The 24400-nt window shown below is 33.6% G+C and overlaps 1 protein-coding gene across 1 annotated transcript in view; it reads left to right on the forward strand.

Moving 5' to 3' along the window:
• The window catches only part of SYNE1 (spectrin repeat containing nuclear envelope protein 1), a 552931-nt gene that overhangs the window by 407212 nt on the left and 121319 nt on the right, over positions 1-24400 (forward strand). The window contains exons 95-103 of the mRNA XM_027857999.1: positions 159-353; positions 1310-1483; positions 4126-4317; positions 8775-8906; positions 10106-10212; positions 17310-17466; positions 18984-19115; positions 19471-19626; positions 20180-20389. Of these exons, the coding sequence (XP_027713800.1) occupies positions 159-353; positions 1310-1483; positions 4126-4317; positions 8775-8906; positions 10106-10212; positions 17310-17466; positions 18984-19115; positions 19471-19626; positions 20180-20389 (1455 nt within the window). The remainder of the gene's footprint in view (positions 1-158; positions 354-1309; positions 1484-4125; positions 4318-8774; positions 8907-10105; positions 10213-17309; positions 17467-18983; positions 19116-19470; positions 19627-20179; positions 20390-24400) is intronic.

The following is a 24400-nucleotide window of genomic DNA, read 5'->3' on the forward strand; positions in this document are numbered from 1 at the left end:
TCATCCATGATGGAAGATGACGAGTTTGATTCAAGGTATATTGAGTCTGTGGTTATGAAGAATTGTTAATGAACTGTTTTCAAGACAGAAATGTGGAGCTAACATTTGGGATATTCCTTCTTGGTAAAGACGGATTTGTGATCACTGTTTTACCATAGGCCTTGATGGACGAAATCCTCATGCTTCAGGATGAAATTAGTGAACTGCAGACATCTCTAGCAGAAGAGCTAGTGTCAGAGTCTTTGGAAGCAGATGCTGCTGAACAGCTGGCCTTGCAGTCCACCCTCATTGTCTTAGCTGAGAGAATGTCTACAATCAAGATGAAAGCTTCAGGAAAACGACAGCTGTTAGAGGTAACAAACTGTTAAGTTACTGTCAACTTTCTGAGTTGAATATCAAAATTTATTAATTTGTATGTGTATTTCTTTTTTTTCAGCAACAGTTTCTCTTTCATCCCACATATCAAATGTCAGTTGTCAATTAACAAGCATAATCTTGTACAATGCATAAAGTGCTGGGCCTTGAGCAATGAATCAGTGTTTCTCCTTAATTGAATTATTTTGCTAAGAGCATCATATTTGAGTTTATAAAATATGGGTTTTAGTTGTTAATACCTACATAAGATATAGAAATTAGTTGCATAAGGTTCTTACAGAGGTTAGAAATGTTCAGAATAAAAGCATTGAATGAATATAAATGACTACTATATTATTTGTGTTTTGATCACTGCAACTACTAGAATAACTGAATAAGGAGTCATCAAAGGAATATGAGGGAGGGAATAACATGATGACATTGCCTTTTAGCCATTTCAGACATTTTTCATTCATTAAAATAGTAATATTTAAATTTTCAATATTTACTATTTTATACCATACTTGATTGTTGATTAATCTTGCTTAACCAAAGTCTTTAACTAAATAAGCCTTATGTTGTTTGACTTACTTAGTTATGATTATTGATTCACTGATTATCTCCCTTTGCACTGGGAATCCCTTGGACTTTCAAAATTGAATGGCATTTTTATTCTACAAGTCTAAATGCTATGGTTTGAGTAGTTCCAATTGAAGAGAGATGTGGACAGTAGAAAATATGGAATGCAATAATGAGATACATATTATATTATTTATTTTACTCTAACAGAGTAGTGTGCTAAAGTATACCTGAAATATTTTGTGCTGCAAAGAGAATTACTTTTAATTATAAAGTTAGATCCCCAGTGACTTTGTCTTCTATATAATGTTGTATCTAAAACACAGTTATTGTTTCACTAAGATTTAACCAAATACCATTCCACTTAATTGATTAGGAAAAGTTAAATGAGCAACTTGAAGAACAGAGGCAAGAACAAGCTCTGAAAAGATATTGCTGTGAAGCTGATGAGCTTGACCACTGGTTATTGAGTACTAAAGCTACTCTGGATAGTACATTGGTTTCACCCACAGAACCAATGGACATGGAAGATCAGCTGGTTGACTGTCAGGTAAAAAAAATGATACATATGTGATTTCAAAATTAACAAATATATTTATACATATGGGTACTGTATTTATATCTCTAAGAAATATGCCTTAAAATTAAGTGGTAGGAAATAATATATTCTAAAAACTTAAAGTCAGTTATTTAAAGTCAAAGTTATTTTGAATAATCTTTTGAAAAAATTTCCTATTAATTGAAGTTGAGACTGAAGGAAAAGACTTTTTTCTGTTTTGGAAGCTTACATCAAGAAGATGAAATTTAAAATTGAGAATTTTGACTTGTAATTTATCCTTGCTACAGCATTCATCATTTTTTTTTTTTACCAAAAGCAAATATAAACACAACGAAATAAATAAATTGTGGTAGTTAACCATACTAACCCAAAAGTAAGAACAAAAAAGTTTTCATAGGTCTAAGAATATTATAATTCTCTTCCACATATATGTGTGTATATATATGTATACATATATATATGTATGTGCCATATACATAAATATGTATATGTGTGTGAGGGTGTGTTCTGTATATGTATGTGTGTGTGTGTGTGTGTGCATGTGCATATATGTGCATACTAAATGAATTTGGAAATTTCACAGGCTGGCAGATGGACTGGCCTGAGGAAGTACAAGTATATTCTATGACAGAGGGCTTACTTGTTACCATTTATACAAGGACCTGAAACTTTTATAAGTTAAGATTAAGGTTTACTGATGTTTACACTAAATATTATTACTCTGATATATGCCCTAATGTATTTCTCTGGGTTTTGAAGTGGTTTTTTTAAAGCATTTTGGAAATGCTTATTAGTTCCTGTAGGTTGAGCAACTTGATCTTTTTGAAAGGGATCATACTTCATATGACTTGCAGGACCAGTTGACTTTAGTACAATCTGAGTGTTTGTAGTCAGGGTTTATGAACTAATATTTCTGCTATTTGAGGCTTAACAAATAAGTGAGAAAAAAGCTAATGAACAGGGTGGAATCTGTATTTTTTTCCTAAAGAGTGGATTTATTCATTTATCTTAATTATTCTTGTTTTGTTTGATATTGTGAGTATACGCAGGAGGTTATTATATACTTTCTGATAACCTAAATAAATCTGATGATTTTTAATATTGCATGTTTTAAAAAATGTTTCCAGAAAGTTAACTCTGTGACTCAAAGCTATTATTAATCTTGGCAATGATGTTTCAGAACAATTACAGAAGGTTACATGGGGGTGTTTTGTATTCTCTGTATCATCTTTTCCACCTCTTCTTTGAGGAGGCATCTATTTTTAGCACTCTCTTCTAGCATTTGAAATAACAAAATTAATCTGTTTTCCCTAGACTTGCTAGCATTTCAGAATCATGTTGCATCATTGGTCCTTCATTTTTCCTTTGGTTTTATATATCATGCCATCAATGCACAAAAAAATCTCATTCAAGTAAGAACATACATTTCATTGAAGTATTTCTGAAAATAGACATAATAATTAAGGGTTATTTCAAGATTAATCACAACCCTGCAGCAAGAAAATCAAAGAAGAAGATATAAACTTAATTAGATTTAAAAGCACGTTTTAAAATCAACTCTAACTCAGGATAGGAGGGAAAATTGCATTTCACAGGGACCAAACATTCTTTGCTAAAAGAATCCTGGTTTAGTTTTAGTTCTAGAGTTTAATGAGTATAACTTTGAAAGGTTAATTATAAAATTGTTTTTAAAATCCATAGTAAAATATCTATTTTCCTGTTTTTGTGATAAAGAAACAAACTCTTTAAGGTAATATGTTTCTTATAATCTATGCATTATGAAGATACAGTTCTTTAGGTGAATATTAGTGTCCTATTTTTTTTTCTTTTGGTGATTATGGGGAGGAATTTTGGAGGGAGGGTTAGTTTTATTTGTTTTCATCATACCTTCTTGGAGAAAAAGCTAAGCTTTAACACTAAAGTTGCCATGAGAAAGTAAACTCATTTCTTTTAAAAATAGATCTTTGAGCAATTCAAGGTAAAAGTCCGTATTTTTTATAGTGTCTTATTCAAGAAGCCAGGAGCTATTCATTGAAGGATAACTTGGGAAAATAAACAAGGCAAAGGATTTATCCTAGGAACTTGTCTGGAGACTAAAGAGGATTATTCAGAGCCTCTTAGTGCTATTTAGACACTAATAAAAAAAAAGAGCAAGAAAAAAATCTCATCAATGCAAATTATGTAATGTGAAACTCTTTGTCTCTTTGAATAGACAGGAAAGGAAAAGAATAGTTATAACTACTTTCTGTTGTAGGCAATTGTCATTAGCCACAGGTGTCACAGTCAGACTCTGACAAGGGATAACAAATAGCTAAACCACTGCACTCCTAGCAACACCCCCACTCATGTAGATTATCCTTTTCATACTGTGTGTGTGTGTGTGTGTGTGCGCGCGCGCGCGTGTGCCTTCAGTTTTTTTGAAGTTTCAATAAGGTGATACCTGAACTTGTTAGCCAAGGAGGAAAAATTAAGAAATGCTAAGGAATTAAATGAGAACTTCATTCCTCCTAAGCTTTTGGAAAGAAAGTAAATAGAGAAATGGAAGTTGAGAGAGGCATTGGGCCTCCATGCAGGGAGACTACCTAGATGCTGAAGACATGTATGAATTTGCCTCGTTATTCTTACTGCTACAGAACATGTTGGTGGAAATAGAACAAAAGGTAGTGGCCTTATCAGAGCTCTCCATCCACAATGAAAACCTGCTTATGGAAGGGAAGGCTCACACCAAGGATGAGGCAGAACAGTTGGCAATCAAGCTGAGAACCCTAAAAGGAAGTCTCCTCGAACTGCAGAGAGTACTACATGATAAGCAGATCAACATTCAAGTAAGAGTTTTTGTGGACTTTTCTTTAAAAGAATCTTATATGCTTGGTTGATTATCTTCTGGTTCTTTGATATAAAGCGGGACAAGCAAAGGAAGGAGCATGGAAATGTAGGTTTCTATCATTTTTAGCAGTTTGTATCATAGAAAAATCACTGCATTTGGAACCAGGCGATCTAAGTTCGGATATCACCTTCACTGTTTTCTAGCTATATGCTCTTGCGCAATTCTCCTCACCTATGGGTTTTGGTTCTTTGAATGTAAAATGAAAAGACTGGACAAGAGGAATCTCTAATATCCCTTCCAGCTCCTGCAATTACTATAGTAAATTTAAAATTGATTGCTACAAAACTAGGTAGATTATTATAATTTGTACATTGATTATGGTACAATATATCCCTTCAACTATGTTAAAGAAGGACTATATTTGTTCCTGAAGCCTCCAGCAACATAAAATATTTGAAGATCAATTTGCTAAAAATGTCATATACCCCAATTATTTCAGTTAAGAACTGTCTGTGGGTTGGCAAAATACACTTCACCATAAACATTCTATTTTTGCCCAGCCTCTTTTTCTGCTTAAGAAAATCTAATCCATATCCAAAAGAATCATGTTTTGCCACCAATCTTTGTATATCCATTAGGCTGGCTTAATGCAAAAATAGCAAGGGAAGGAAGACTGTTTTCTTACATAAAAATGTAAAGCCTAATTTTTTATATGGATTTTTTCTGAACTCTAAATATAAATATACATTTTTTTCATTTTAAAATTTTAAAATCATATTATGTTAGAGTAGACTATAATGTAATGTAATGACTGTAAATGTTAATTTATAAATAAATCTATAAGTAATTAAACAGACAATTTTATTCCAAGTACTGTGATCATATAAGAGAAGGGGAAAATGCTGGTTTGCAAATTAAAGTAGGAATCTACAGTAAGATTACTTATGGCAATTCTTGACCAAGGGACCAATGTTAGAAAATATAATTTAAGCATTTTTAATATAAAATGACGGGTTGATAATTTCAAGGAACAGCTCAGTTCAGATTAAATAAGATGTCTCTTTAACCACTTGAAGAGAAAAGTAGCACAGAAAAATCTAAAAGTGCAAAATCTAAATTTACATTTAGTTTCAAATACATTATATGTATCTATATACACACATGTACATATACTAAAAGCTAATATGTACACTAATAGACACATGTACCTACATGACATGTATGTAAATACTATGTGTAACACATACATGTGTTTTATCTCTGTGTTATATACCATAACCCCAGTTTACCTTTGGGAGATGTTAAACATATAGTGACTAGCAATATTAAATCACCAATGTTTCATAAGATCAAATACACACACATATGTATATGTAGATGTATTATAAGGGATCTGATTTACCTTCCTAAGTATACTTTACTTGAGCTAGTATTAAAATGAATTGTCAATTGATGTTTTTTTAATGACTTAGAGGTAGCCCACAAAATGACCAGGGTATATCAGCCTGAGTTGCTTAAAATATTTTCTGGAGATAATGGGCATTGGGATAATGAAACTAGAACCACCTGAAAAGAACTGACAGCTAGAAGTCCTTTTCTTCAAGTTTAACAAAGATAAAATGCATGCCTGTAGGGAAACTTAGAGAGCACTCAGTCCAACTCCTCCATTTTATTGATAAGGAACCAGGCTTAGAAAAGTAAAGTTAGAACCTTTACAAGAGTTTATGGGAAGTGGCCATAAGTTTGAGACTTATTCAAGGTCCCCTCAATCCAGAAGTAGAGGGATTGATTGGGGGTTTTTTTTGTTTGTTTTTTTAGCTGAACTCTTCATAATTTCCTGATTCTTATAGTCCCAATGATCACTTAGTCCTATAATTAGCAAAGTTATGGAGAAATTCAATGGCTTGAGAAAGAATCAATTACATAGATGTTAACATACTGTTTTAATAACTATTTAAGGACTTTGTACCTGATGTTAGTGCTTTAGGATTTAGTTCTTTAGTTACTGATTGTGGAGCATGGCTCAGTACATGTTAAAGTGGTATGGATTTATTTAGGTTATACCCTTCTTCATCACCTAAGAGAGAGGATTTTAATTGTACTTTTAAAAGCATGAAATGACTGTGTGACACATAAATGTGAAATTTAGGATGAGTTGCTATGACCAGGCTATTACTGTTCACAGGGAGCTATTTCATAAGTAGCTACAAAGGAAGCCCTTGAGAATCTTATAATCTGATGGGAGGTGGAGATAATATTAACACTTAGAAACATACATGAGAAAATTTGAAATCTACCTCATTGGCATATAACACATTTACAACTATTAAAATTATTAGGTTTGATAACAGAGTTAATCAGGTCAAAAGAACTCTTGCCTTAATGTGTATTAGTTCTTTTACCTTTCTGATTCATCAAAGTAAAAGGTTCAAAGTCTAAATGTCTCATAAGCATCATAACATTAATAATAACAATAATAATAGCATTCATATGTTATATAGTCCTTTTTCAAGAGTTCTTTCACATACTAATTAATGTGGTGCAAATAGTCCTGAACTTATTAGGAAGCATAGGGAGAAGTAAATGGTAGGAAGATTATAGCCAGAGAGGGGAATTTCAGGGTTTCTAATTTGGGGAAGTAGAATACTTGTGAATAATGAAAACATCTAGTGTTTAACTGTACCTATGTGTGATTGAGGTAGAGAGAAAGGATAGGGCACAGGTCTTAAGGAGATTGGGGAAATGAGAGGTTAAGGAATTTGAGAAAGCATTTACAGGAATATTAATGCCCCATAGTATTAAGTGCAAAAGTTGAGGAGGAGATGCTGAACTCATTGAGAAAGGAGGAATAATGTAGTATACACTACAACTACTGTTATTTTGATTGGATGGAAAATTTTAATTGTATGGACTTCAAAAGATGAAAGGTTACTGAGTGAAGGACGCAAAGGAAGAATCTGGAGGTGACAATGAGAAAAAAAAAAGAATATTCTGACTCCCTCTTCAATACCAGTGTGAGCAAAGGTATCCAGGGATGGTGAACCTGTGGCCCCAAGGTCACATGTGCCTTTTAGGTCCTTGGGTGTGGCCTTTTGACTCAGTCCAAGTTTTACAGAACAAATCCTTTTATTAAGGAGATCTGTTCTGTCAAGTTTGGATTTAGTCAAAGGGCCGCACTTGAGGACATAGTGGGCCACAGGTTCTCCACCCCTGGTAGCCTGCGCTAGATAGGATAATGAGGGGTATGCTGTCATCAGAGGAGAACCAGATCTTGACGAGAGGGCTATTAGATGAGAAAATTATGAGAGAATGAGTTCTAGGATGAAGAGGAGTTTGTTATCTATGGAAATAGAATTCCAAAGGGCACATTGTAAGGCTTAGATTTGGACATAGGTGGGATCAGGCTGACATGTCAGAATCATTATGCCAGTGTATACATGATTAAGGGAGATTCACCAATGTTTAGAGAATCCCCAGAATAACTGGAATTTTTGGATGCAAGTTGGGCCAATCTGGATGGCTTCTTTTTGAAAGGATATTTGATGACAGTTGTGAGATTCAATAGGATTCCCCATTCTTAAACTCCTATACCCCTCACTTACATGAAATGCCCTCCCTGAAATGAGGTCAGCTTCACATATGCAGCAGTTCTTCTGGGAAGTTAGTGGCTATAGGAATTGAGTGGCCCATAATCCATAAGATCATATAAACTTGAGTTTAAGACATACAGTTTGAATAGCAGAGTAGGTGAAAGCAAAAATACAGAATTATAGAATATTAATGCCATAAAATGCCTTAGGGATCTTTTGGTCAAGAGGTTCTTAATATGGGTTCCATGAACACCCATGGAATCTGTGATTAGATTTCACAAATCGGTAAGGGGAAAAAAGTATATCTTAAGTTTTACTAACCACTAACTAAAATTTAGTATTTACATCATTTAAAAATGTCATTCTGAGAAAAGGTCCATAGGTTTTAGCAGACTACCAAAGGGGCCCATAACCCCCCCAAAGGCTAAATATTCCTGATTTATTCCAACCCCTTCATTTTTCAATGGAAGAAACTGAGGCTACAGACATGAAGTGGTTTGCTTGAAGCTGTATACTTGGTGGCAAAGCTGGAACTGAGAACCCAGGTCCCCTAATTCTTAATTCAACTTCTCTTATGTTCAAGATCCTGGCTGTTATCATGAAAAAAGCAAGTCTACAATATAGGAACAGATATTGGTTTGTTAATATGATGAAAACCTTAAATAGAAGGAAGTTCTTCTAGACATTTCCAAGTGCATCCATTCACTCTGCCCTTGTCCCTGCTGGCCATGTGTCTTATTTCAATGTATTTGTATAAGCAAAAGGAGTCACTCTGGTGTCATTTATGCAAACCACACAGAAATATTTTGAATCTCATTTAGGCCTTAAGTAAAATGATCATTGGTTTCTTCTTGATAAAAAGCAGGCTACGTCACAAGAGAAGGAGGAGTGTGAAGCTGACTTAACAGCCACCCAGAGCCCAAGTGTCCAGGAATGGCTGGCACAAGCCCGAACCACAAGAACCCAGCAGCAACAGAGCAGCCTCCAACAACAGAAAGTGAGCTACTGACATATCACTTTAGCTTGCAACCACTGGCTTCAGTGAGAATGTGTTTGTGGAAAGTCTTCTAGATTGCTTGCTTCTTAGTGTACGGATACTTTCAGAGAAATGTTCTTTCCTTTAGTCCTCCTGGATCCATTGTCACCTTTTCTCACATTGCAGTCTATTTCCTACCTTGTACAAATGAATGGATGATATTGTCTGTGTGGGTTGATAAATTATCTTTTCCAGATCAAAAAGGATATTTAGTAAAAGATATTTGATAAAACCCCACTGACCCCAACTATAGTAATTGGGAGGAAGGGAACTGTGAATTAGTGAAAATTTGGGATTATGGAATAATCTATTATTTAGGTCTCTAATCTCCTAAACCATGGGAAACAACCCCTTCCAGGACTTGGTAGGTAAATTCTAAAGAGTTGCCTGAGGTACATAGAGTTCAATGACTTGTTCAGAGTCATAGCTGTCAAGGGTCATAAGCTGAATTTGAACCCAGGTCTTCCTGACTCCAAGTCTAGCATTCTATTTGCTGCCTCTATAAAGAAATGCAGCTATATTGCTTTCAGGAATACGCTGTGTAATTTAAACTAAGTTTGAAAATTCACTCAGTAGGAGCCCTTGGAGAGCCTATTTTAATAAATGAGTACTGACCATTTCTAATTATCAACATTTTATTTGTAAATAGGTTCTCAAAAAAATCTTTTAAGTAATATAAACATATATCCATGTGTAAATCCCTCAATAGCATAAAAGTAAAATTTAGTAAGAGTCCAGACAGTTTTAGATTCCAAACTAGTAGGACCAGAATTAAAGAAGTTTTGTGCTATTAAAATTCAAAGGGCAGAGTATCTTATTCTCTGAGAATCTGCCATTCATATGTCATAGGATGTTTTCACATTGATTTATGAAGTCTATTTTTAATCCACTTGGGGGCACTACAGCCCTGCAAGATTCTTTTTATGGTATTAAAAGAACTGTGTTAGATTTTCATAGACAATCATCTTTTATCAAAGGTAAAGAATGATATTAATTAATATTAAGTAATATTACGATGCAGAGTGTTTGCCATGTGCGTTTTCATGCTTTATACTGTGTACAATTGAGAAGAGAAAACAGAAGAATTATGGATGCCATAGGACATGGTGGATGATTTTTATTAAACTCGTATTTTGATGTTTTTCCTTTTACTTGACTAGGAGCTAGAACAAGAGTTAGCAGAACAGAAAAGCCTTCTTCGATCAGTAGCAAGTCGTGGAGAAGAAATTCTAACTCAGCATTCAGCTGGAGAAAGTGCTGGCATCAGGTGTGTTTTAATTTTTTTTTTTTTTTTGGTGAGGGAAGAGGAACAGTTGTGATTTCACTGGTATAGGGAACTCCCATCGAGCAGCAATCTCCCTCTACCAATGCAGTTCAGCATCTCCTCTACAACCTAAAGTCTTAGGGAGTTTTCTAGGACACCGAGAGATTAAGAGACTTGTCCAGGGTCATACATTCAGTATATGTCAATGTTAGGACTTCAACCCATCTTCCTAACTTTGAGACCAGATCTTTATCCACTATACTATGCAGCCAAGTATGTTTCAAGACAATTCACCTTGCTTTCCTCTCTCTTCCACTTTCCAACTATTTGAAAAAAATTTTATTTTCTCATATCATATTCTAACTGTTATTTAATTTTTGTTCATTTCACTTCAGAATATTAAATGTATTCAGAGTACATGGAATGCTTTTTGGAGTAGTCTAAATCTATCTCATATCTGTAATAGCTAGTATATCTTTATCCTCCCACAAGATGAGGCAGCTAGGAAGGAAGGGCATGATTCCTTTTTTAATGAAATGAGAAGTCCAATATTAAGTTATACCTTTGATCCAGACCCATGTTCCACTTTGTGGATAAACATTAAAACATCATCCCTAAAGGACATAGAATTTAGAATTATAATGGACCTTAGAGATTCTCCATCCATCTTGTCCAATCGCCAATGAGAAAACTGAAGCTTTAGAGAGGTTAACTTGCTAGGGATCATACAGGTAGCAAATAATAATAGTAATAATTAATAAAATTTAATTTATATAATGCTTTAAGTTCTATGAAACTTTGCATATATTATCTCATTTGATCAGTATAAAAAGCAGAAGCATAAAATAATGTGTCCTTTGTAGTATAGTATAATGGAAAGAAGACTGGATTTAGAGGAAGTTGATTTGAACTTTTGTTCTGGATTTGTGACTTTGGAGAACTCATTTTATGTCTCTAGGTCTTCATCTGCAAAAATGAGCAGATTGGAGAGTGATATTTTGGGTTATGTTAGCCCTGGGATTTATGGTTCTTTGCCTCTGAGATAGCTTTAAGTCAAAATACCTTATGCATAGTAAACATTCAATAAATATTTGTTGGATTAAGAATTATGAAGTAGGCAAAGGTTAATTTAGGCCTTTTCTATTCTCTTTTCAGAAGCCAATTTTTTACAGTTTTCTCTATAATGCCTCTCATGGTTTTTGCTACCTTTTTTTTTTCCTATCAGAGAGGAGCTACCCTCTCTGATAATTCTTTCTTCTTTGGATTTTTCCTTTTCCTTTACCTATTCACTACTCCTAAACCCCAACCCAATCAAAGCTTACCTCTTCTTCAATGCCCTACTGCAGGATTGAATCTAGCCTTGGAACAACTAGTTTACAATAAGGTGTTAGTAACAAGCAGCATATTAATAATGTGTTTCCTCTTTGCATATTTCTATGTCAAACATATTATTTTCCATATACTTTGGTAAATTGGGAGCATTTTGGCACCTGTCATGTGACAGCATAGAGGCAGCTACCTATTCTACCTTTTCATAAGACAGGCCTTTGCCTACCTCACCTCCACAACTATTTCAACTCTGACATTGTGATATTTCAGTAATAGGAACAAATCTCACTGCTGCCTAAGCTATCCTTGAATTGGAAAGTAGTTGGAGTTTTATATAAGCAAGATGCTGAAATAAGAAAGCATAAGAGAGAAATGGAAGGAGAATATAAGGAGGTATAAAGGAAAAGACAGAGGAGAAAATTTCCATTCCACAGATATTTATTATATACCTACAATGTAAAAGGCACATAGAGTCACTTAGGCACTAAGAGGGATAGAAGACTGAGAAAGAAAAAGCAAGAAGGAAAATAGCTAGAAAGAAAGTAAGTGGGTAAAAAACATTACTTGGGAAAATAAGTGAAAGAAAACAGGCCACATTTACAGTTGTAAATAGCTAATTAAGTCATCATCTCTCTGTATATTGTACCAAATAAGATGTAGACATAATTCTGATTTCAGGATGTGCTTATGAATAACAGGCTAATTTTCACCTTCAGAATTCTTCACAAATAGCTTTATTACTGTTCTGTTGTAAACACAAGCTCATTAAACCAAGGTATACTTTGAGTATTTGTTAAAATAGACCAGACCTTGAGATGATAGCAGAGCACAGACAGTGTTGAAAGTGTCTTATTAAGTCACCAGAACAGTAGGGCACTTTTGAGACTTTAAAAGATCTGTACTTTCATCAGTATGCTGCCTCTAGTACAGATGGTGGACATTTCATGCCTATTTCATCCTAGTTTATGTTTTACCATAAATCTTCCATAGAGAAACTAAAGCTAGAACAGTAGGAAATAAATGCTAAGAAAAACATGCAAATAAAAATGCAAGCACAACACATTCTACTACCCAGTCCTAGGTCTAACCTTCCTTACTGAAATGAAAGTCAAACAAAACTAAACTTCAGTCTGGTATTAAGAAGGGGCTAGATCCCAAGAATAAAGAAGTGATAGTCTCTTTGTACTCTGCCTATGTCAGTACACATCTGGGATATTAGGTTCACATTTTAAGGACATCATGAGCTAGACAACATCCAGAAGAAAACAAGGATTGTAAAAGACTTTCAAGTCCATGTAAGATGAGGATTGGTTGAAGGAACTAGGAATGTTTAATATAAAGAATAAGAAGAGACATGATTACTCTTGTCAAGTACTTGGGTGGATGTCATGTGGAACAGGGATTAGACAGACTTCATCTGTTTGGTCCCAGAGGACAGAACTAAGAGCAGTGAGTGGAAATTGCAAAAAGTTAAATCTATGCTTGCTATAAAGTGAATGCCCCCCTCTAAGGCTACTCTTACCTTAGCAAGCACATTTTGCAGATTGGGTGTGGGGAGGTGACTGCTGACTCCAATTCAAGATACACTATGGATCTCAATCCCTATAACTACAGATCACAAGCCCCCACTAGTGTGTTTATATTTATCAGCCAATAGACACAATTAGCTCAAAGAAGAGACATGTATCGATATAGTAAGAACAGTAGCTACAAAGCATTCCACCATAAATCTGTAGAACTCTCTGATAATAGTGAACACATATATAAAGTATCTGGTAGAAAAACACATACATAGGGAACTGAGAAAACGTGCATCTTAAGCACTTCAGGGCCTTTAATGTTCTTTCTCTTCTTATGGTGTCAACACACTGTTCCACCCACCCCTCCCCCAGAGGTAGTGTATTTGCTGGACAGGTTGTTTAGCTGAGCTCCCTTGTCCTGTTGGTCTCCACAGTTCAAATCCAAACCTACAAGTCTAATTCTCTCTTGAATAGCTAGCTGATTCTCTTCTTGGTTGCCATCAAGATGATCTTTTGCCTCTCTTTTCTTGCTTCCTGCTAGGTATGGAATCTCCAACTGGTTGAGAAACTCTGTCCAAAAGACATACTTATGCAGCCAATGGATAGGAGGAGGAAGGGAGGAAATAAAAATACCCTCTTATCTTGCTATTCTCTGATAGAGACACAGGAGGAAAGGGCAGAAAGTGATAGCCTCTCAAGCTGAATGAATTGTTCCTCTATAGTCAGTTCTCTTACATGCTACCAAAGAACTGTCTCAAATGACTTCACTGTAGGGAATAAATTACTTTATAAACTTTAAAGTGCTACATAAATATTAGCTATCATTATCATTGTCTTTATCCTCCTAGCTATTAAACTAAAACATTAATAAAACAACTCTGTAAATCAGATACTAGAAGGTAATCAGAAAAATAAACTAGAATGTTCACAACTAGAAAAATAAAAAAGAAAAGAGCTTTAGGTAGCATAGATTAAAGTATGGAAATGTAGTGAAGAAATTATTGCTGTAATGCCCACAGATAGAAGAAGAAAAAAATGTACCAAAGCATTTCCAATGCCAAAAGAAATAGTGAAAAAATGGTTAAGGATAATTTATTAGATTATCATATTTCATGATTTATGATATTGGGGCATAAATATTTGTAAATCTAGCTAATAGGCAAAAGAAATATGGTACAAAGTTATCTTCCCCCATGAGTACAAGTAGAGTTTATTTTATACATTTCAGATAATGTCTCCTTGGTGATTCTTTTAATTCTTTAATTTATACCTTCTTTAATTCTTCTAATTTATAACTCACTGAAAATCATTGTTAAAGGACCTAGTGATGTAAAATCCCTCCCTCTTTCCCCTTCCCCCTTCCACTCTTCCTCCCCTACTCTCTCATTTAGACATATGCAAAAAGGAGATACTTCTGGCTACCTCTTATTGTTTTTTCCACAGCCTTTTTTATTTACCGTTTTATATCCTCTTAATTTGGAAATTGCCCAAAGGAAAGGCAAGCAATTCTAAATTATGTTCTTGGACATAAAAATATTATTCTTTGACCCTGGACTTTCCCACATGGCCAAATCTCTCTTTTTTGCCTGAGGCTATAATCCCATCAACTGGCCTTTCTTTGTGGCTACACCCAATCTCCCAATTCTGTTGCCCTTAACCTAACCTAGGCCTCCCTATGTCCCCAGGCCACTTACTACCCTTAATCCTATCTAGATTCCATTCTCTCTAGGCCACCCCTGGAGTTCTATTACCTCATTGACTACTTGACCACTCCTAGATCCCTCCCATAGTCTTTCTGTATAAAAGGTCCATCTTGTCTCCATTAAGTTGCTGTGATTCTTATAATCTAGCCACTGGTCAGATTTTTACAATCTAGTCAATACCTCACTAACATTCAGACTCCTTAAGAGTGCCAATATGACAGATGTTCTAGTAAACCTTGTCTTTGGCTGAAAAAAAATATTATTCTTTTAAAGAAACCAATGGTCAGGCACTACTCACTTTAAGGGGTAGCTTACAAGGACTTTTTTTGATTTATTGTGCTTATACCTTATTTTTAAAAATTTATGTACCTAATTATGCACCCACTACCCACAAGCCTCTGGACACATTCATAGGTACACCTACCCCCTCCCTTACTCATAAATGCCACAATTAATATATCCAGTGTCCAAAGAGTAAAAAACTCATAAAAGGGGAAAGAGTTCTATTGGCAAGCACTTCTATTCAGCCTCTAAATTCACCATTTTATAGCACTATCAAATTATCAAATGTGGATTTATTTATATAAGAAAAATTTTCCAAGGGCATGACCCTCTCCTTTTGTTAGGATGCATCACCCAAAGGATGTGTGTGTAATATAATGTACATATTATACATTTAATAATGATATATAAATGTATAATATATATATATATTATGCATATATATGTCTATACATTTATACATGCATACATACACATGGATAGTGATAGGAAAATGTTGCTAGAATTGTCCAAAGATTATTAGGGAAAATTAAATGAAAAGAGAAGTATAATATGAACATCTAAGAGCAGAAACATAATTTCCATGGACATCTGGAAATGAAAGCATACCATATAACCTCCTTTCCAATTGACACTCACCTTTGAATATGTTGTTATGTCTAAATAGCTGAACAAAATAAGATTCAAATAAAATATATCTTTTTGGAACACTAAAATGCTGTATAACACTGCAGGAGATAAATATATTTGTGACATACAATGGACTGCCAACAAGGCAAGAAAAAATGTATTAAATGCATCTATTTTTATAGGAAAATTAAAATATTTTCCCCTTAAGTTCACTGTTGCTTATTCAAAGCAGAGACCTTTGGGACAGCTTGGAAATAATCAAAAATGGATGTCTTCCAGTTTTAACATGGTTTCAATTACATGGACAAATGTCTGTTACCTGACTGTGTATACATGCTGGACCCATTAATGAAATGTAAGCTCCTCAAGGACAAGAACCATGTCATTTTTATATATATATTCCCAGTGTTTAAGACATAGTCGGGGTTTAAGAAATCTTCATTGGTCAATCAACTGATCTTTGTATCTCTAATGTTTAACATTGTACCTTGCTTTCAATAAGCATATAAAAATATTTATTGAGTTAAATTGAATTGAATTGAGTAGAATTATATGTCCAAGAATCTAGCCTATGAAAATTTCAGAAGAATGAAAAAATAAAAGTTTCTTTTTGATTTTGAGACTGATCTATCTGTCTATCTATCAACAAGCATTTCTACAGTGTCCCCTGTATGCCAGGCACTGTACTAAGCATTAGGGATACAAATAGAACAAATAAAACAGTCCCTGTTTACAAGGTGATTATATTGTAATGAGGGAGACAGCAAGGATATGGATAAGGATTTTAATCAGGGTAAGATCATTTATTGAGTATCAGCTATATAGAGAGCTCTGAAAGCCATATAGACATTTCATTCAAATTTAATTTTATTTAATCCCTAAATGTTATCTTAAAATATTAATTTGCTGGTGTCAAAAAAATAGAAATGGACCTATTTGTACAAAAATATTTATAGCAGATTTTTTGTGGTGGCTAAGAATTGGAAATTGAGGTGATGCCCATCAATTGGGGAATGGCTGAATAAGTTGTGGTATATGATTGTGATGGAATATTTTTGTGTTGTAAGAAATGACAAGTTGAATGATTTCAGAAAAAATATGGAAAGACTTAAATGAACTGATGCAAAGTGAAATGAGCAGAACCAGGAGAACATTGTGCACAGTCACAGTGATATTGTACAACGAGAATTGTAAATTACTTAGATATTTTCAGCAATACAATGATCTAAGACAATCCTAAAGGACTAATGATGAAGCATGCTATCCACCTCCACAGAAAGAACTGATAGTGTCTGAATATAGACTGAAGCATACTATTTTTCACTCTCTTTCATTCTTTTTATATTTGAGTCTTCTTGTACAAAATGACTAATATGGAAATGTTTTACATAAAAAATAATTTGCTAATTTGTGATAGTAATGCAAATTAGAATATTGCTGAATGTATTCTTTTCTAAATGTTTGTCTTTACTTACTGGTTTGAAAGTTGCCTAGCGTGGCACATAATAGACACTTAATAAATGCTTATTGATTGATTGCATATAAATTAACAATCAGAAACACCTAGTAGCAAATTTAGATATTTATTGCTTTTGTTTTACAAATTGTAAGCTGAAATTATCTGCTCTTCTAATAGTGAGAAGCCTGATGAAGTATCCCAGGAGTTGGCATTTGAAGGGGAGAAAGCCTCAGCGGAAGGCCATATGCGTATGAAATGGGAAAGTCTTCATCAGGAATTTAGTACCAAGCAGAGACTGTTGCAGAATGCTTTGGAGCAGGAACAAGAGCAGATGGTATTTTTGTTTGCTTTTTGGTTATTGATTGTCAGAAGTATGTAATAATGCAGCTATTTACAATTTCATTGTAGCAGTCCAAGGAAAATAATAAAACATACCAATTTCTGTCAGGGTTTTTATAAGAATATTGTATTATTTATTATTATTTATAAGAATATTATTGGGGAGGGTAGAAAAAAATTACACAATAATTTTGTTGTATATTTGAAAGGAATAGCAAGTTGTACATAGTAGATTTCCAATTTCATGTACAATCATCTTTTTTATTGTACTATGTTATGAAAATGCTTATTTTAGTCCATAAATTAGAGAAAAGACTATTATTATACTATATTTCCCCCTAAAAATCCCATTTTTCAAAAGGAATTTCCTCTGACTGCCAGATTTTCAAATTATTTATTGTTCTTTTTACTTCTACTTGAGTCCAGTGCATAAATATGTAAAACAGCACAAGTGATAAGAGTTCTCTGCATCATCTTATTAAATGTAGTTAGCTAAATGATGATCAAATTAGGATCCACGAATTAAATGTATATTTTCATTGGTTTTGGAGTGATAGAATTTTGAAACAAACATTACATTTTACAAATGGTTGTGAACTCTTATTACCAAAGGAATCAGTCTGTAAAGGCCTCTGGACCAGTAATATTTTTCTTTGAAATGTCATCTTCAATGGGTTGTTTTTCTTTCCTCTTTCCTCCCCCGCTCGCCCCCATATCAAAATATCCCCCAAAATTTTGTCCACTCCTTCTTGAAGAAATAATTTGAAGGGAATGCTAGAAGTCTAATTTGGCAATTAGGCAGCTATGGTAATGATTATTAGATATATCAGAAAGCATAATTTTGTAACAGAAACTATGATAAATTTTTGAAACTTGCCTTCCCAATATATATTCATTTATTCATCTTTTTATTCAACAAACATTCACTGAGTGCCTTTATGGGTAGCACCCAGCATTTGGTAAGGCAGAGCAGTAATTCATAGAAGTATACTCTATGAGAACTACTATTTAAGAGCTTATAGTCAAGCCCTTAAATATGCACTGAGAAGGTAGAAAGTGATATAAAATACAAGGATTTCTTTGTACTTTATATATAAAAGGGGTATAAAATTGAGTACTTGATGAATGATAAATAAATACTAGAGGAGTTCAAATGATAGAAATTTGAGAAAAATGTTCTTAAATAAAGGACCATTTTTTGGTGGGTGTGGTGGAGGAAGAGTCTCATGGTGGATGTGAAACTTAAGTTAGGTTGTATTTGAGGGAAGAGAGACTGAAGGTAGAACAATAAGGAACTTCCTATATTAGGAAGCTACTATTTGGTTGTTGTTTTTTTAATCATTGAAAGCATTGTCATTCATAAATATGAAATACTAAAGTTTGTATATTCTGCACTCTAGAAATTAATTTTGTCTGAAGTTACATAAGGAACCTTTCCTCAATATTTGCCCCATGTGTTTCTGATACAGTATTGTAGAACTGTCCTAACCAACTGTCCTTATTCCTATATAGCTTTACAGCAGGTCAAATAGACTGCTGACTGGTGTGCCGCTGTACAAAGGGGAAGGACAGACTCAAATGAAATCCTCAGTTACATCTTTGCTGGATGGTTTGAACCAGGCTTTTGAAGAAGTTTCATCTCAGGTATCATATTCTTGGTTTACTTGAAAATTCTATTCTACAAAAGATTTATATTATTTTTAAAATGTAGATTTTTAGTAGCCAGCCAACAAAGGTCACTTGTGAACATTAAAGTGAACATTAACAGGTCAGTACAGTTATATTCTGGACTCTTCTTATGAATATCACAACTCCACCCTCCTTCCCACACAAGAAACAAAAGTCAAAATAGTATTTTGTATTTTGTAATGCTTGGAAAAAAATTGTATCTAATTGGAACTATTTATTGAGAACACATTCCTTTTTTTTTCAGATCCAGTATTACTTAAATGTATTAGAAGACTGACCTTTTCTTCTCCTTTTGAATTTCTTTTCCCAGAGTGGAAGGACAGGGAAGCAAAATTTTCACTTGGAACAGAAATTATATGATGGAGTTTCAGCTACCTCTACTTGGCTCGATGATGTGGAAGAACATTTATTTGTTGCTACAGCCCTTTTACCAGAAGAAACAGAAACATGTCTCTATAACCAGGAAGTAAGTTTGGTAACATACCTCCATGATTACATACCATTAAACAATTAGATTCTATTAAATTTATCTTAGATGTAAGCATGAGATATTAAAAAAGAAAGTAGAAAATTAGGGACTCAAAAGAAGATGATGAAGAAAGTTAATTAGGAATATAAACTTGGCAGAAACCTTTATATTCTGGATTTGAATTCTTGTTCTAGTATACGTAAGAAAGAAAAAAGAACATTGAAGGACTCCCTATGGAAGTGTTGGTGCATGTATCACAAACCCATATAAGGAATAAAAATCAAAAATAAATCCCTTAATTTCTAAATAGTATTTTATATTTTTTCAGTACTCAACAGAAGGCATTCCCAGTAGGGATATTTACTGAGAAGATTTCATCTAGTGAACTCCAATATCTCTTAAGGTCATTGAAGTAAAGTTAAAAAAAAAAATCAAAAAACTTGAATTAGTTTTTTTGAATAACAACATTAATTCATTGTCTTTTCAATGAGATGATAAAAGTTGATAATGAATGTGTTAATGTATCTGATTTCCCCTTTTATGACTCCAGACTCTAGCCAAAGATATTAAAGAGATGTCTGAGGAAATGGACAAGAACAAGAACTTGTTTTCCCAAGCATTTCCCGAAAATGGTGATAACCGAGATATTATTGAAGACACTTTGGGCTGTCTTTTGGGGAGGCTATCCTTGTTAGATTCTGTAGTAAATCAGCGATGTCATCAGATGAAAGAAAGACTGCAGCAAATACTAAATTTCCAGGTAGGGTCATTCTTAAATTTTATTCTACAAAATTATTTGTAATTCTATGGTCCCATTTCATCATGACTAAACAAGTTGTTTAATTGAGTTATGTTAATTAATGTATGATGCAAAGCCAAAATATTATTGGTAATTAGTAGTTTAGAAATTTAACCAAGCAATTAACTTATGGAATTAGAAAATTTGAAATGTCATGGTCCTTGTAGAGATATAGGAAAATCACATGATAACTAGAATTGCTTGAGAGCTTATAACATTAAATAAATTGTATTGGAACTCAGGGAATTTTCTAATGTAAATATTAACTAGTGCAGACTTTAAAAATGCATTACAAAAGTATGCTGAAAATATTTTAATTTAAAGACTTAAATATCCTTTGAAAGAACTAGTCACATAATCATTTTACCTCTATTTAAAAGTTTATTGCATTTTTAAAACATTAAAGATCTTAAGGTTTGTTGTATTTTTTTTACTTTGAGTTGAGATTTCCAAATATAAACCAAATAAACATGCTTGGACACTTCCATGACTGGGTGAATAGGGAGAAATGAGGCTTATATAATGGCTGATGATATAATTTTAGCTTTAACTTTCAGTGAAAATTAAACCACCTTTTATAAATAAAAGTCACCTTCTTAAAATATTTAACTGTCTAATAGGAGGATGTTTTCTAAAGTACTTTATAATAGATATAATTTAAATGGTATTATTATAAGTAGGTTTGATGGAGTTTAAATTATAATTGTGATCAATGTCAAGTACACACTTTGAGAATGTTTTTTCTGGATATGAGAGAGAGAGAGAGATAAATAAATAGTCATTGACTTCACTTCAGCTTTAGTATCTTGCTTCCTAAAGTCTAAAAAAAAAGGATATTGTATATAGTTATATTTTCCTGAGAAATTTGGTTAGAACATATGAAAAATGAATGCTAAAATTATTTGCAAATGTATAGTCAGGTTCATAATATATTTGGAGCATTTTAAAGAATTAATGTAATTTAAGATACTGCTAAAAATTTGAAGTTTGTGAAAATATTGGGAAATGCTTAACAACCTCATCTGTAGTGAAAATAAGATGTACTTTATGGCACCTCAGTTATAGTTATGTAGCATTATGACAGTGTACTTTTCTCTTATATTTTTGCATGTATGATAAGGCCTCCCAGAGCATCTGTGTATAGGAATATGTAACTGAAAAAGGGAGTGTACATGAGGTATGCTAAGACTAAAGCTGAATGGAACTGCCATAAATTCAATTAAAAGCAGAATGGTCCTGCCCAGTTATTATAGATGTCTAGAGAAAAGGGTCTTACACTATATAGAAAACATGCTATATGAGCATGCATTTTTTTGTTGTTAACTCAGTTATTACTATAAAATGTAGTTTTCAAGATATAATATCCAGGGGATGGTGATGGAGGCAAAGTGATAGGTCTGTGATGGTAAAGTGACTGGTGATCAGTGAGGATTTAGGGAAAGGTGTCCAATCTGTCAACTAAGGGATGTCATGTCAGCTTAGTTAACTCAACAGTGAGGATCTAACAGCAGGAGTGGCTAAGAATACAGATTCAGAGGAATGGAAAGCATATGATTCTTTAGAAAGCAGATTTTCAGGATCTCATAAAGTTTAGTTGTATATAGTAATGTTTGGCAATTGTATTATGTGTATACAAATATAAACAAATTAAAATAGGATATGAGGATAAAATTAAGAATATAAAATAATGAGCTTGGTTTATATGACTTATAGAAATCTGTCCACCTCATTTAATTTTTAAAAGTTAAAAACCTAACGAATTCCATGAGGTTAAAACTGCAGTAAGATTTTTGTGACACTCTGTATGTAATAGAAGCAGAAAAGAGTATTTTATAATTGAAATGGCGAATCTCTATTTTTAAGGATTTTTGTCTTTTCTTTTTCTTAACTATATATTAAAAAGTTTTAAAAGTTTGTTTTTTTTTAAATTTTGAGTTCCAAATTCTCTCTTTTCCTCCCTTCTTCCCACCCTTGAGAAGGAAAGCAATTTGATATAGATAATACATGTGAAGTCATGCAAAGCATATTTCCTTATTAGCCATGTTGCAAAATAAAACACAGACCAAAAAAAAAAAAAAACCAAAGTTGTTTTTTTTTAAGTATGTGTCAATCTATATTCATACTCCAGTTCTTTCTGTGGAGGGGGATAGCATTTTTCATCATAAGTTCTTCAGAATTGTCTTGAATCATTGTATTCCTCAGAATAGCTATATTATTCACAGTAGAGTATTATATAACATTGCTTTTACTGTATACAATATTCTCCTGGTTCTGCTTACTTCACTTCGCATCAGTTCATGAAAGGCTCCCAGATTTTTCAAAATCCATCTCACTCTTTGTTTCTCATAGCACAATACTATTCCATCACAATCATATACCACAAGGGGCATCCCCTCAATTTCCTATTTGTGAATCTCTATTATGTACTTCTGACTTTTCATTTACCATATATAATAAAGTCAATATATGACTTTCAAGTGTATCCTGCTTGCAGGTGATTCCTTCTGGTGTTCCTTCTGTTCTCTTCTGTGAATTATTTTTAGATGCTTCAATGACCCTCTCCTCAATTTTTTTGCAAGCCTAGACCTAGGCTCCTTCTTCCCATCTCCACCCTCCCAAATTAAAAAAGAAAAAGAAACTTTATGACAGTTATGAACATTCACATTAAATAAATTCCTACATTGGCCATGTTCAAAAATATATATCTTATTCTGCATCTTGAACCCATCATTTCTCTCTCAGGAGGAGGGTCACATGTTTCATCATCAGCCCTCTTAAATTGTGGTTGATCATTGCACTGATCAATGTCTCATTACTTTATAGCAACAACTTCTATGCAATAAGTTGTAATTGGATTCTAGTATATTAGTCAAGGAGGATGTTGATTAATACTATGTATTTGTTAAATGCCAATGGTGAATCTCTTTTGGGAGTCCTATACTATATATTTTTCTGGTACCTTTCTCTTTTTTAAGGTAATTGCTATAGCTAGTAATAAAAAGAATTTTTATTTTTGTATTTTATGAGACTAAAGGGATAGCATGCATTTAGATTTTTTTAAAGATTGTATTTTTAATATGTTTTTGTTTTTTGTTTTTTTTCCTTTTTGTAGAATATTATCTACTTAGGAACATATTTTAGATCATCAGTTACACAGTGGCCAGCTCATGTACAAAAACTATTGCATTTCAAAATACTTTATTCTCATTTAATTAGAGGAAATAGTTACAATATGAATATGATTTAACGGTCAAACCACAAACATTTTTATTCTCCTTAAGTGCCAAATACCTGAGAAAAAATCTGAGCCCAGGATTGGACCAGCTCATCTGAGTTACACTTTTCCTGAACCACCCATTCCTCCATGTTCTGTTAACTCTTCCCAATTCATGCGTCCCATGTTCAAAAATGACAGCTATCTCCACCCTCGGAGTGTGTCAGTTAATATGCAATAAGCTTATTAAGCAAGTGCAGTGGAGAAAAGCCTTTGCCCCATACTTGACCCCAACTGGTTGCAACCAATTTAGCCTCCAGGGCTCTTTCTTAAGGAACTAGTTGTTTTGCAGAATGTCTGGGGCACTTTCTGATTGGTTGAAGGACTGTCCACAAGATCTCGAAAGTTCTTCTCAGAATTCCCTTGTTCTACTGCGGAAGCCTAACTTCTAATCCTTTCCCACAGTTCCCCCCTTTTCTTTTCTAGTAAAGATTTGGCTTCCAGACATTCCCAATTTCCTTTTCCTCTAATCTCTTTAACATGATTTCAAATTATCCATCACCAGAGGATGTGTCATTGGTACTTTCAATGATCATCCTTATATTGACAGAGCCTGCCATCTGAACTCCCACTGTAGGTTCTACTGGAATAATCTTAATAAGGGACTTCTCTATTAATCATTGTACCAGTCCATACATTAGCATGGAACTATACAACATCCTACAGCATTTAATACTCCTGCAGCTACAATTAAGTTA

Source organism: Vombatus ursinus, unplaced genomic scaffold (genome assembly GCF_900497805.2).
Source record: "Vombatus ursinus unplaced genomic scaffold, bare-nosed wombat genome assembly UNPS02012602.1, whole genome shotgun sequence".
Lineage (NCBI taxonomy): Eukaryota > Metazoa > Chordata > Mammalia > Diprotodontia > Vombatidae > Vombatus > Vombatus ursinus.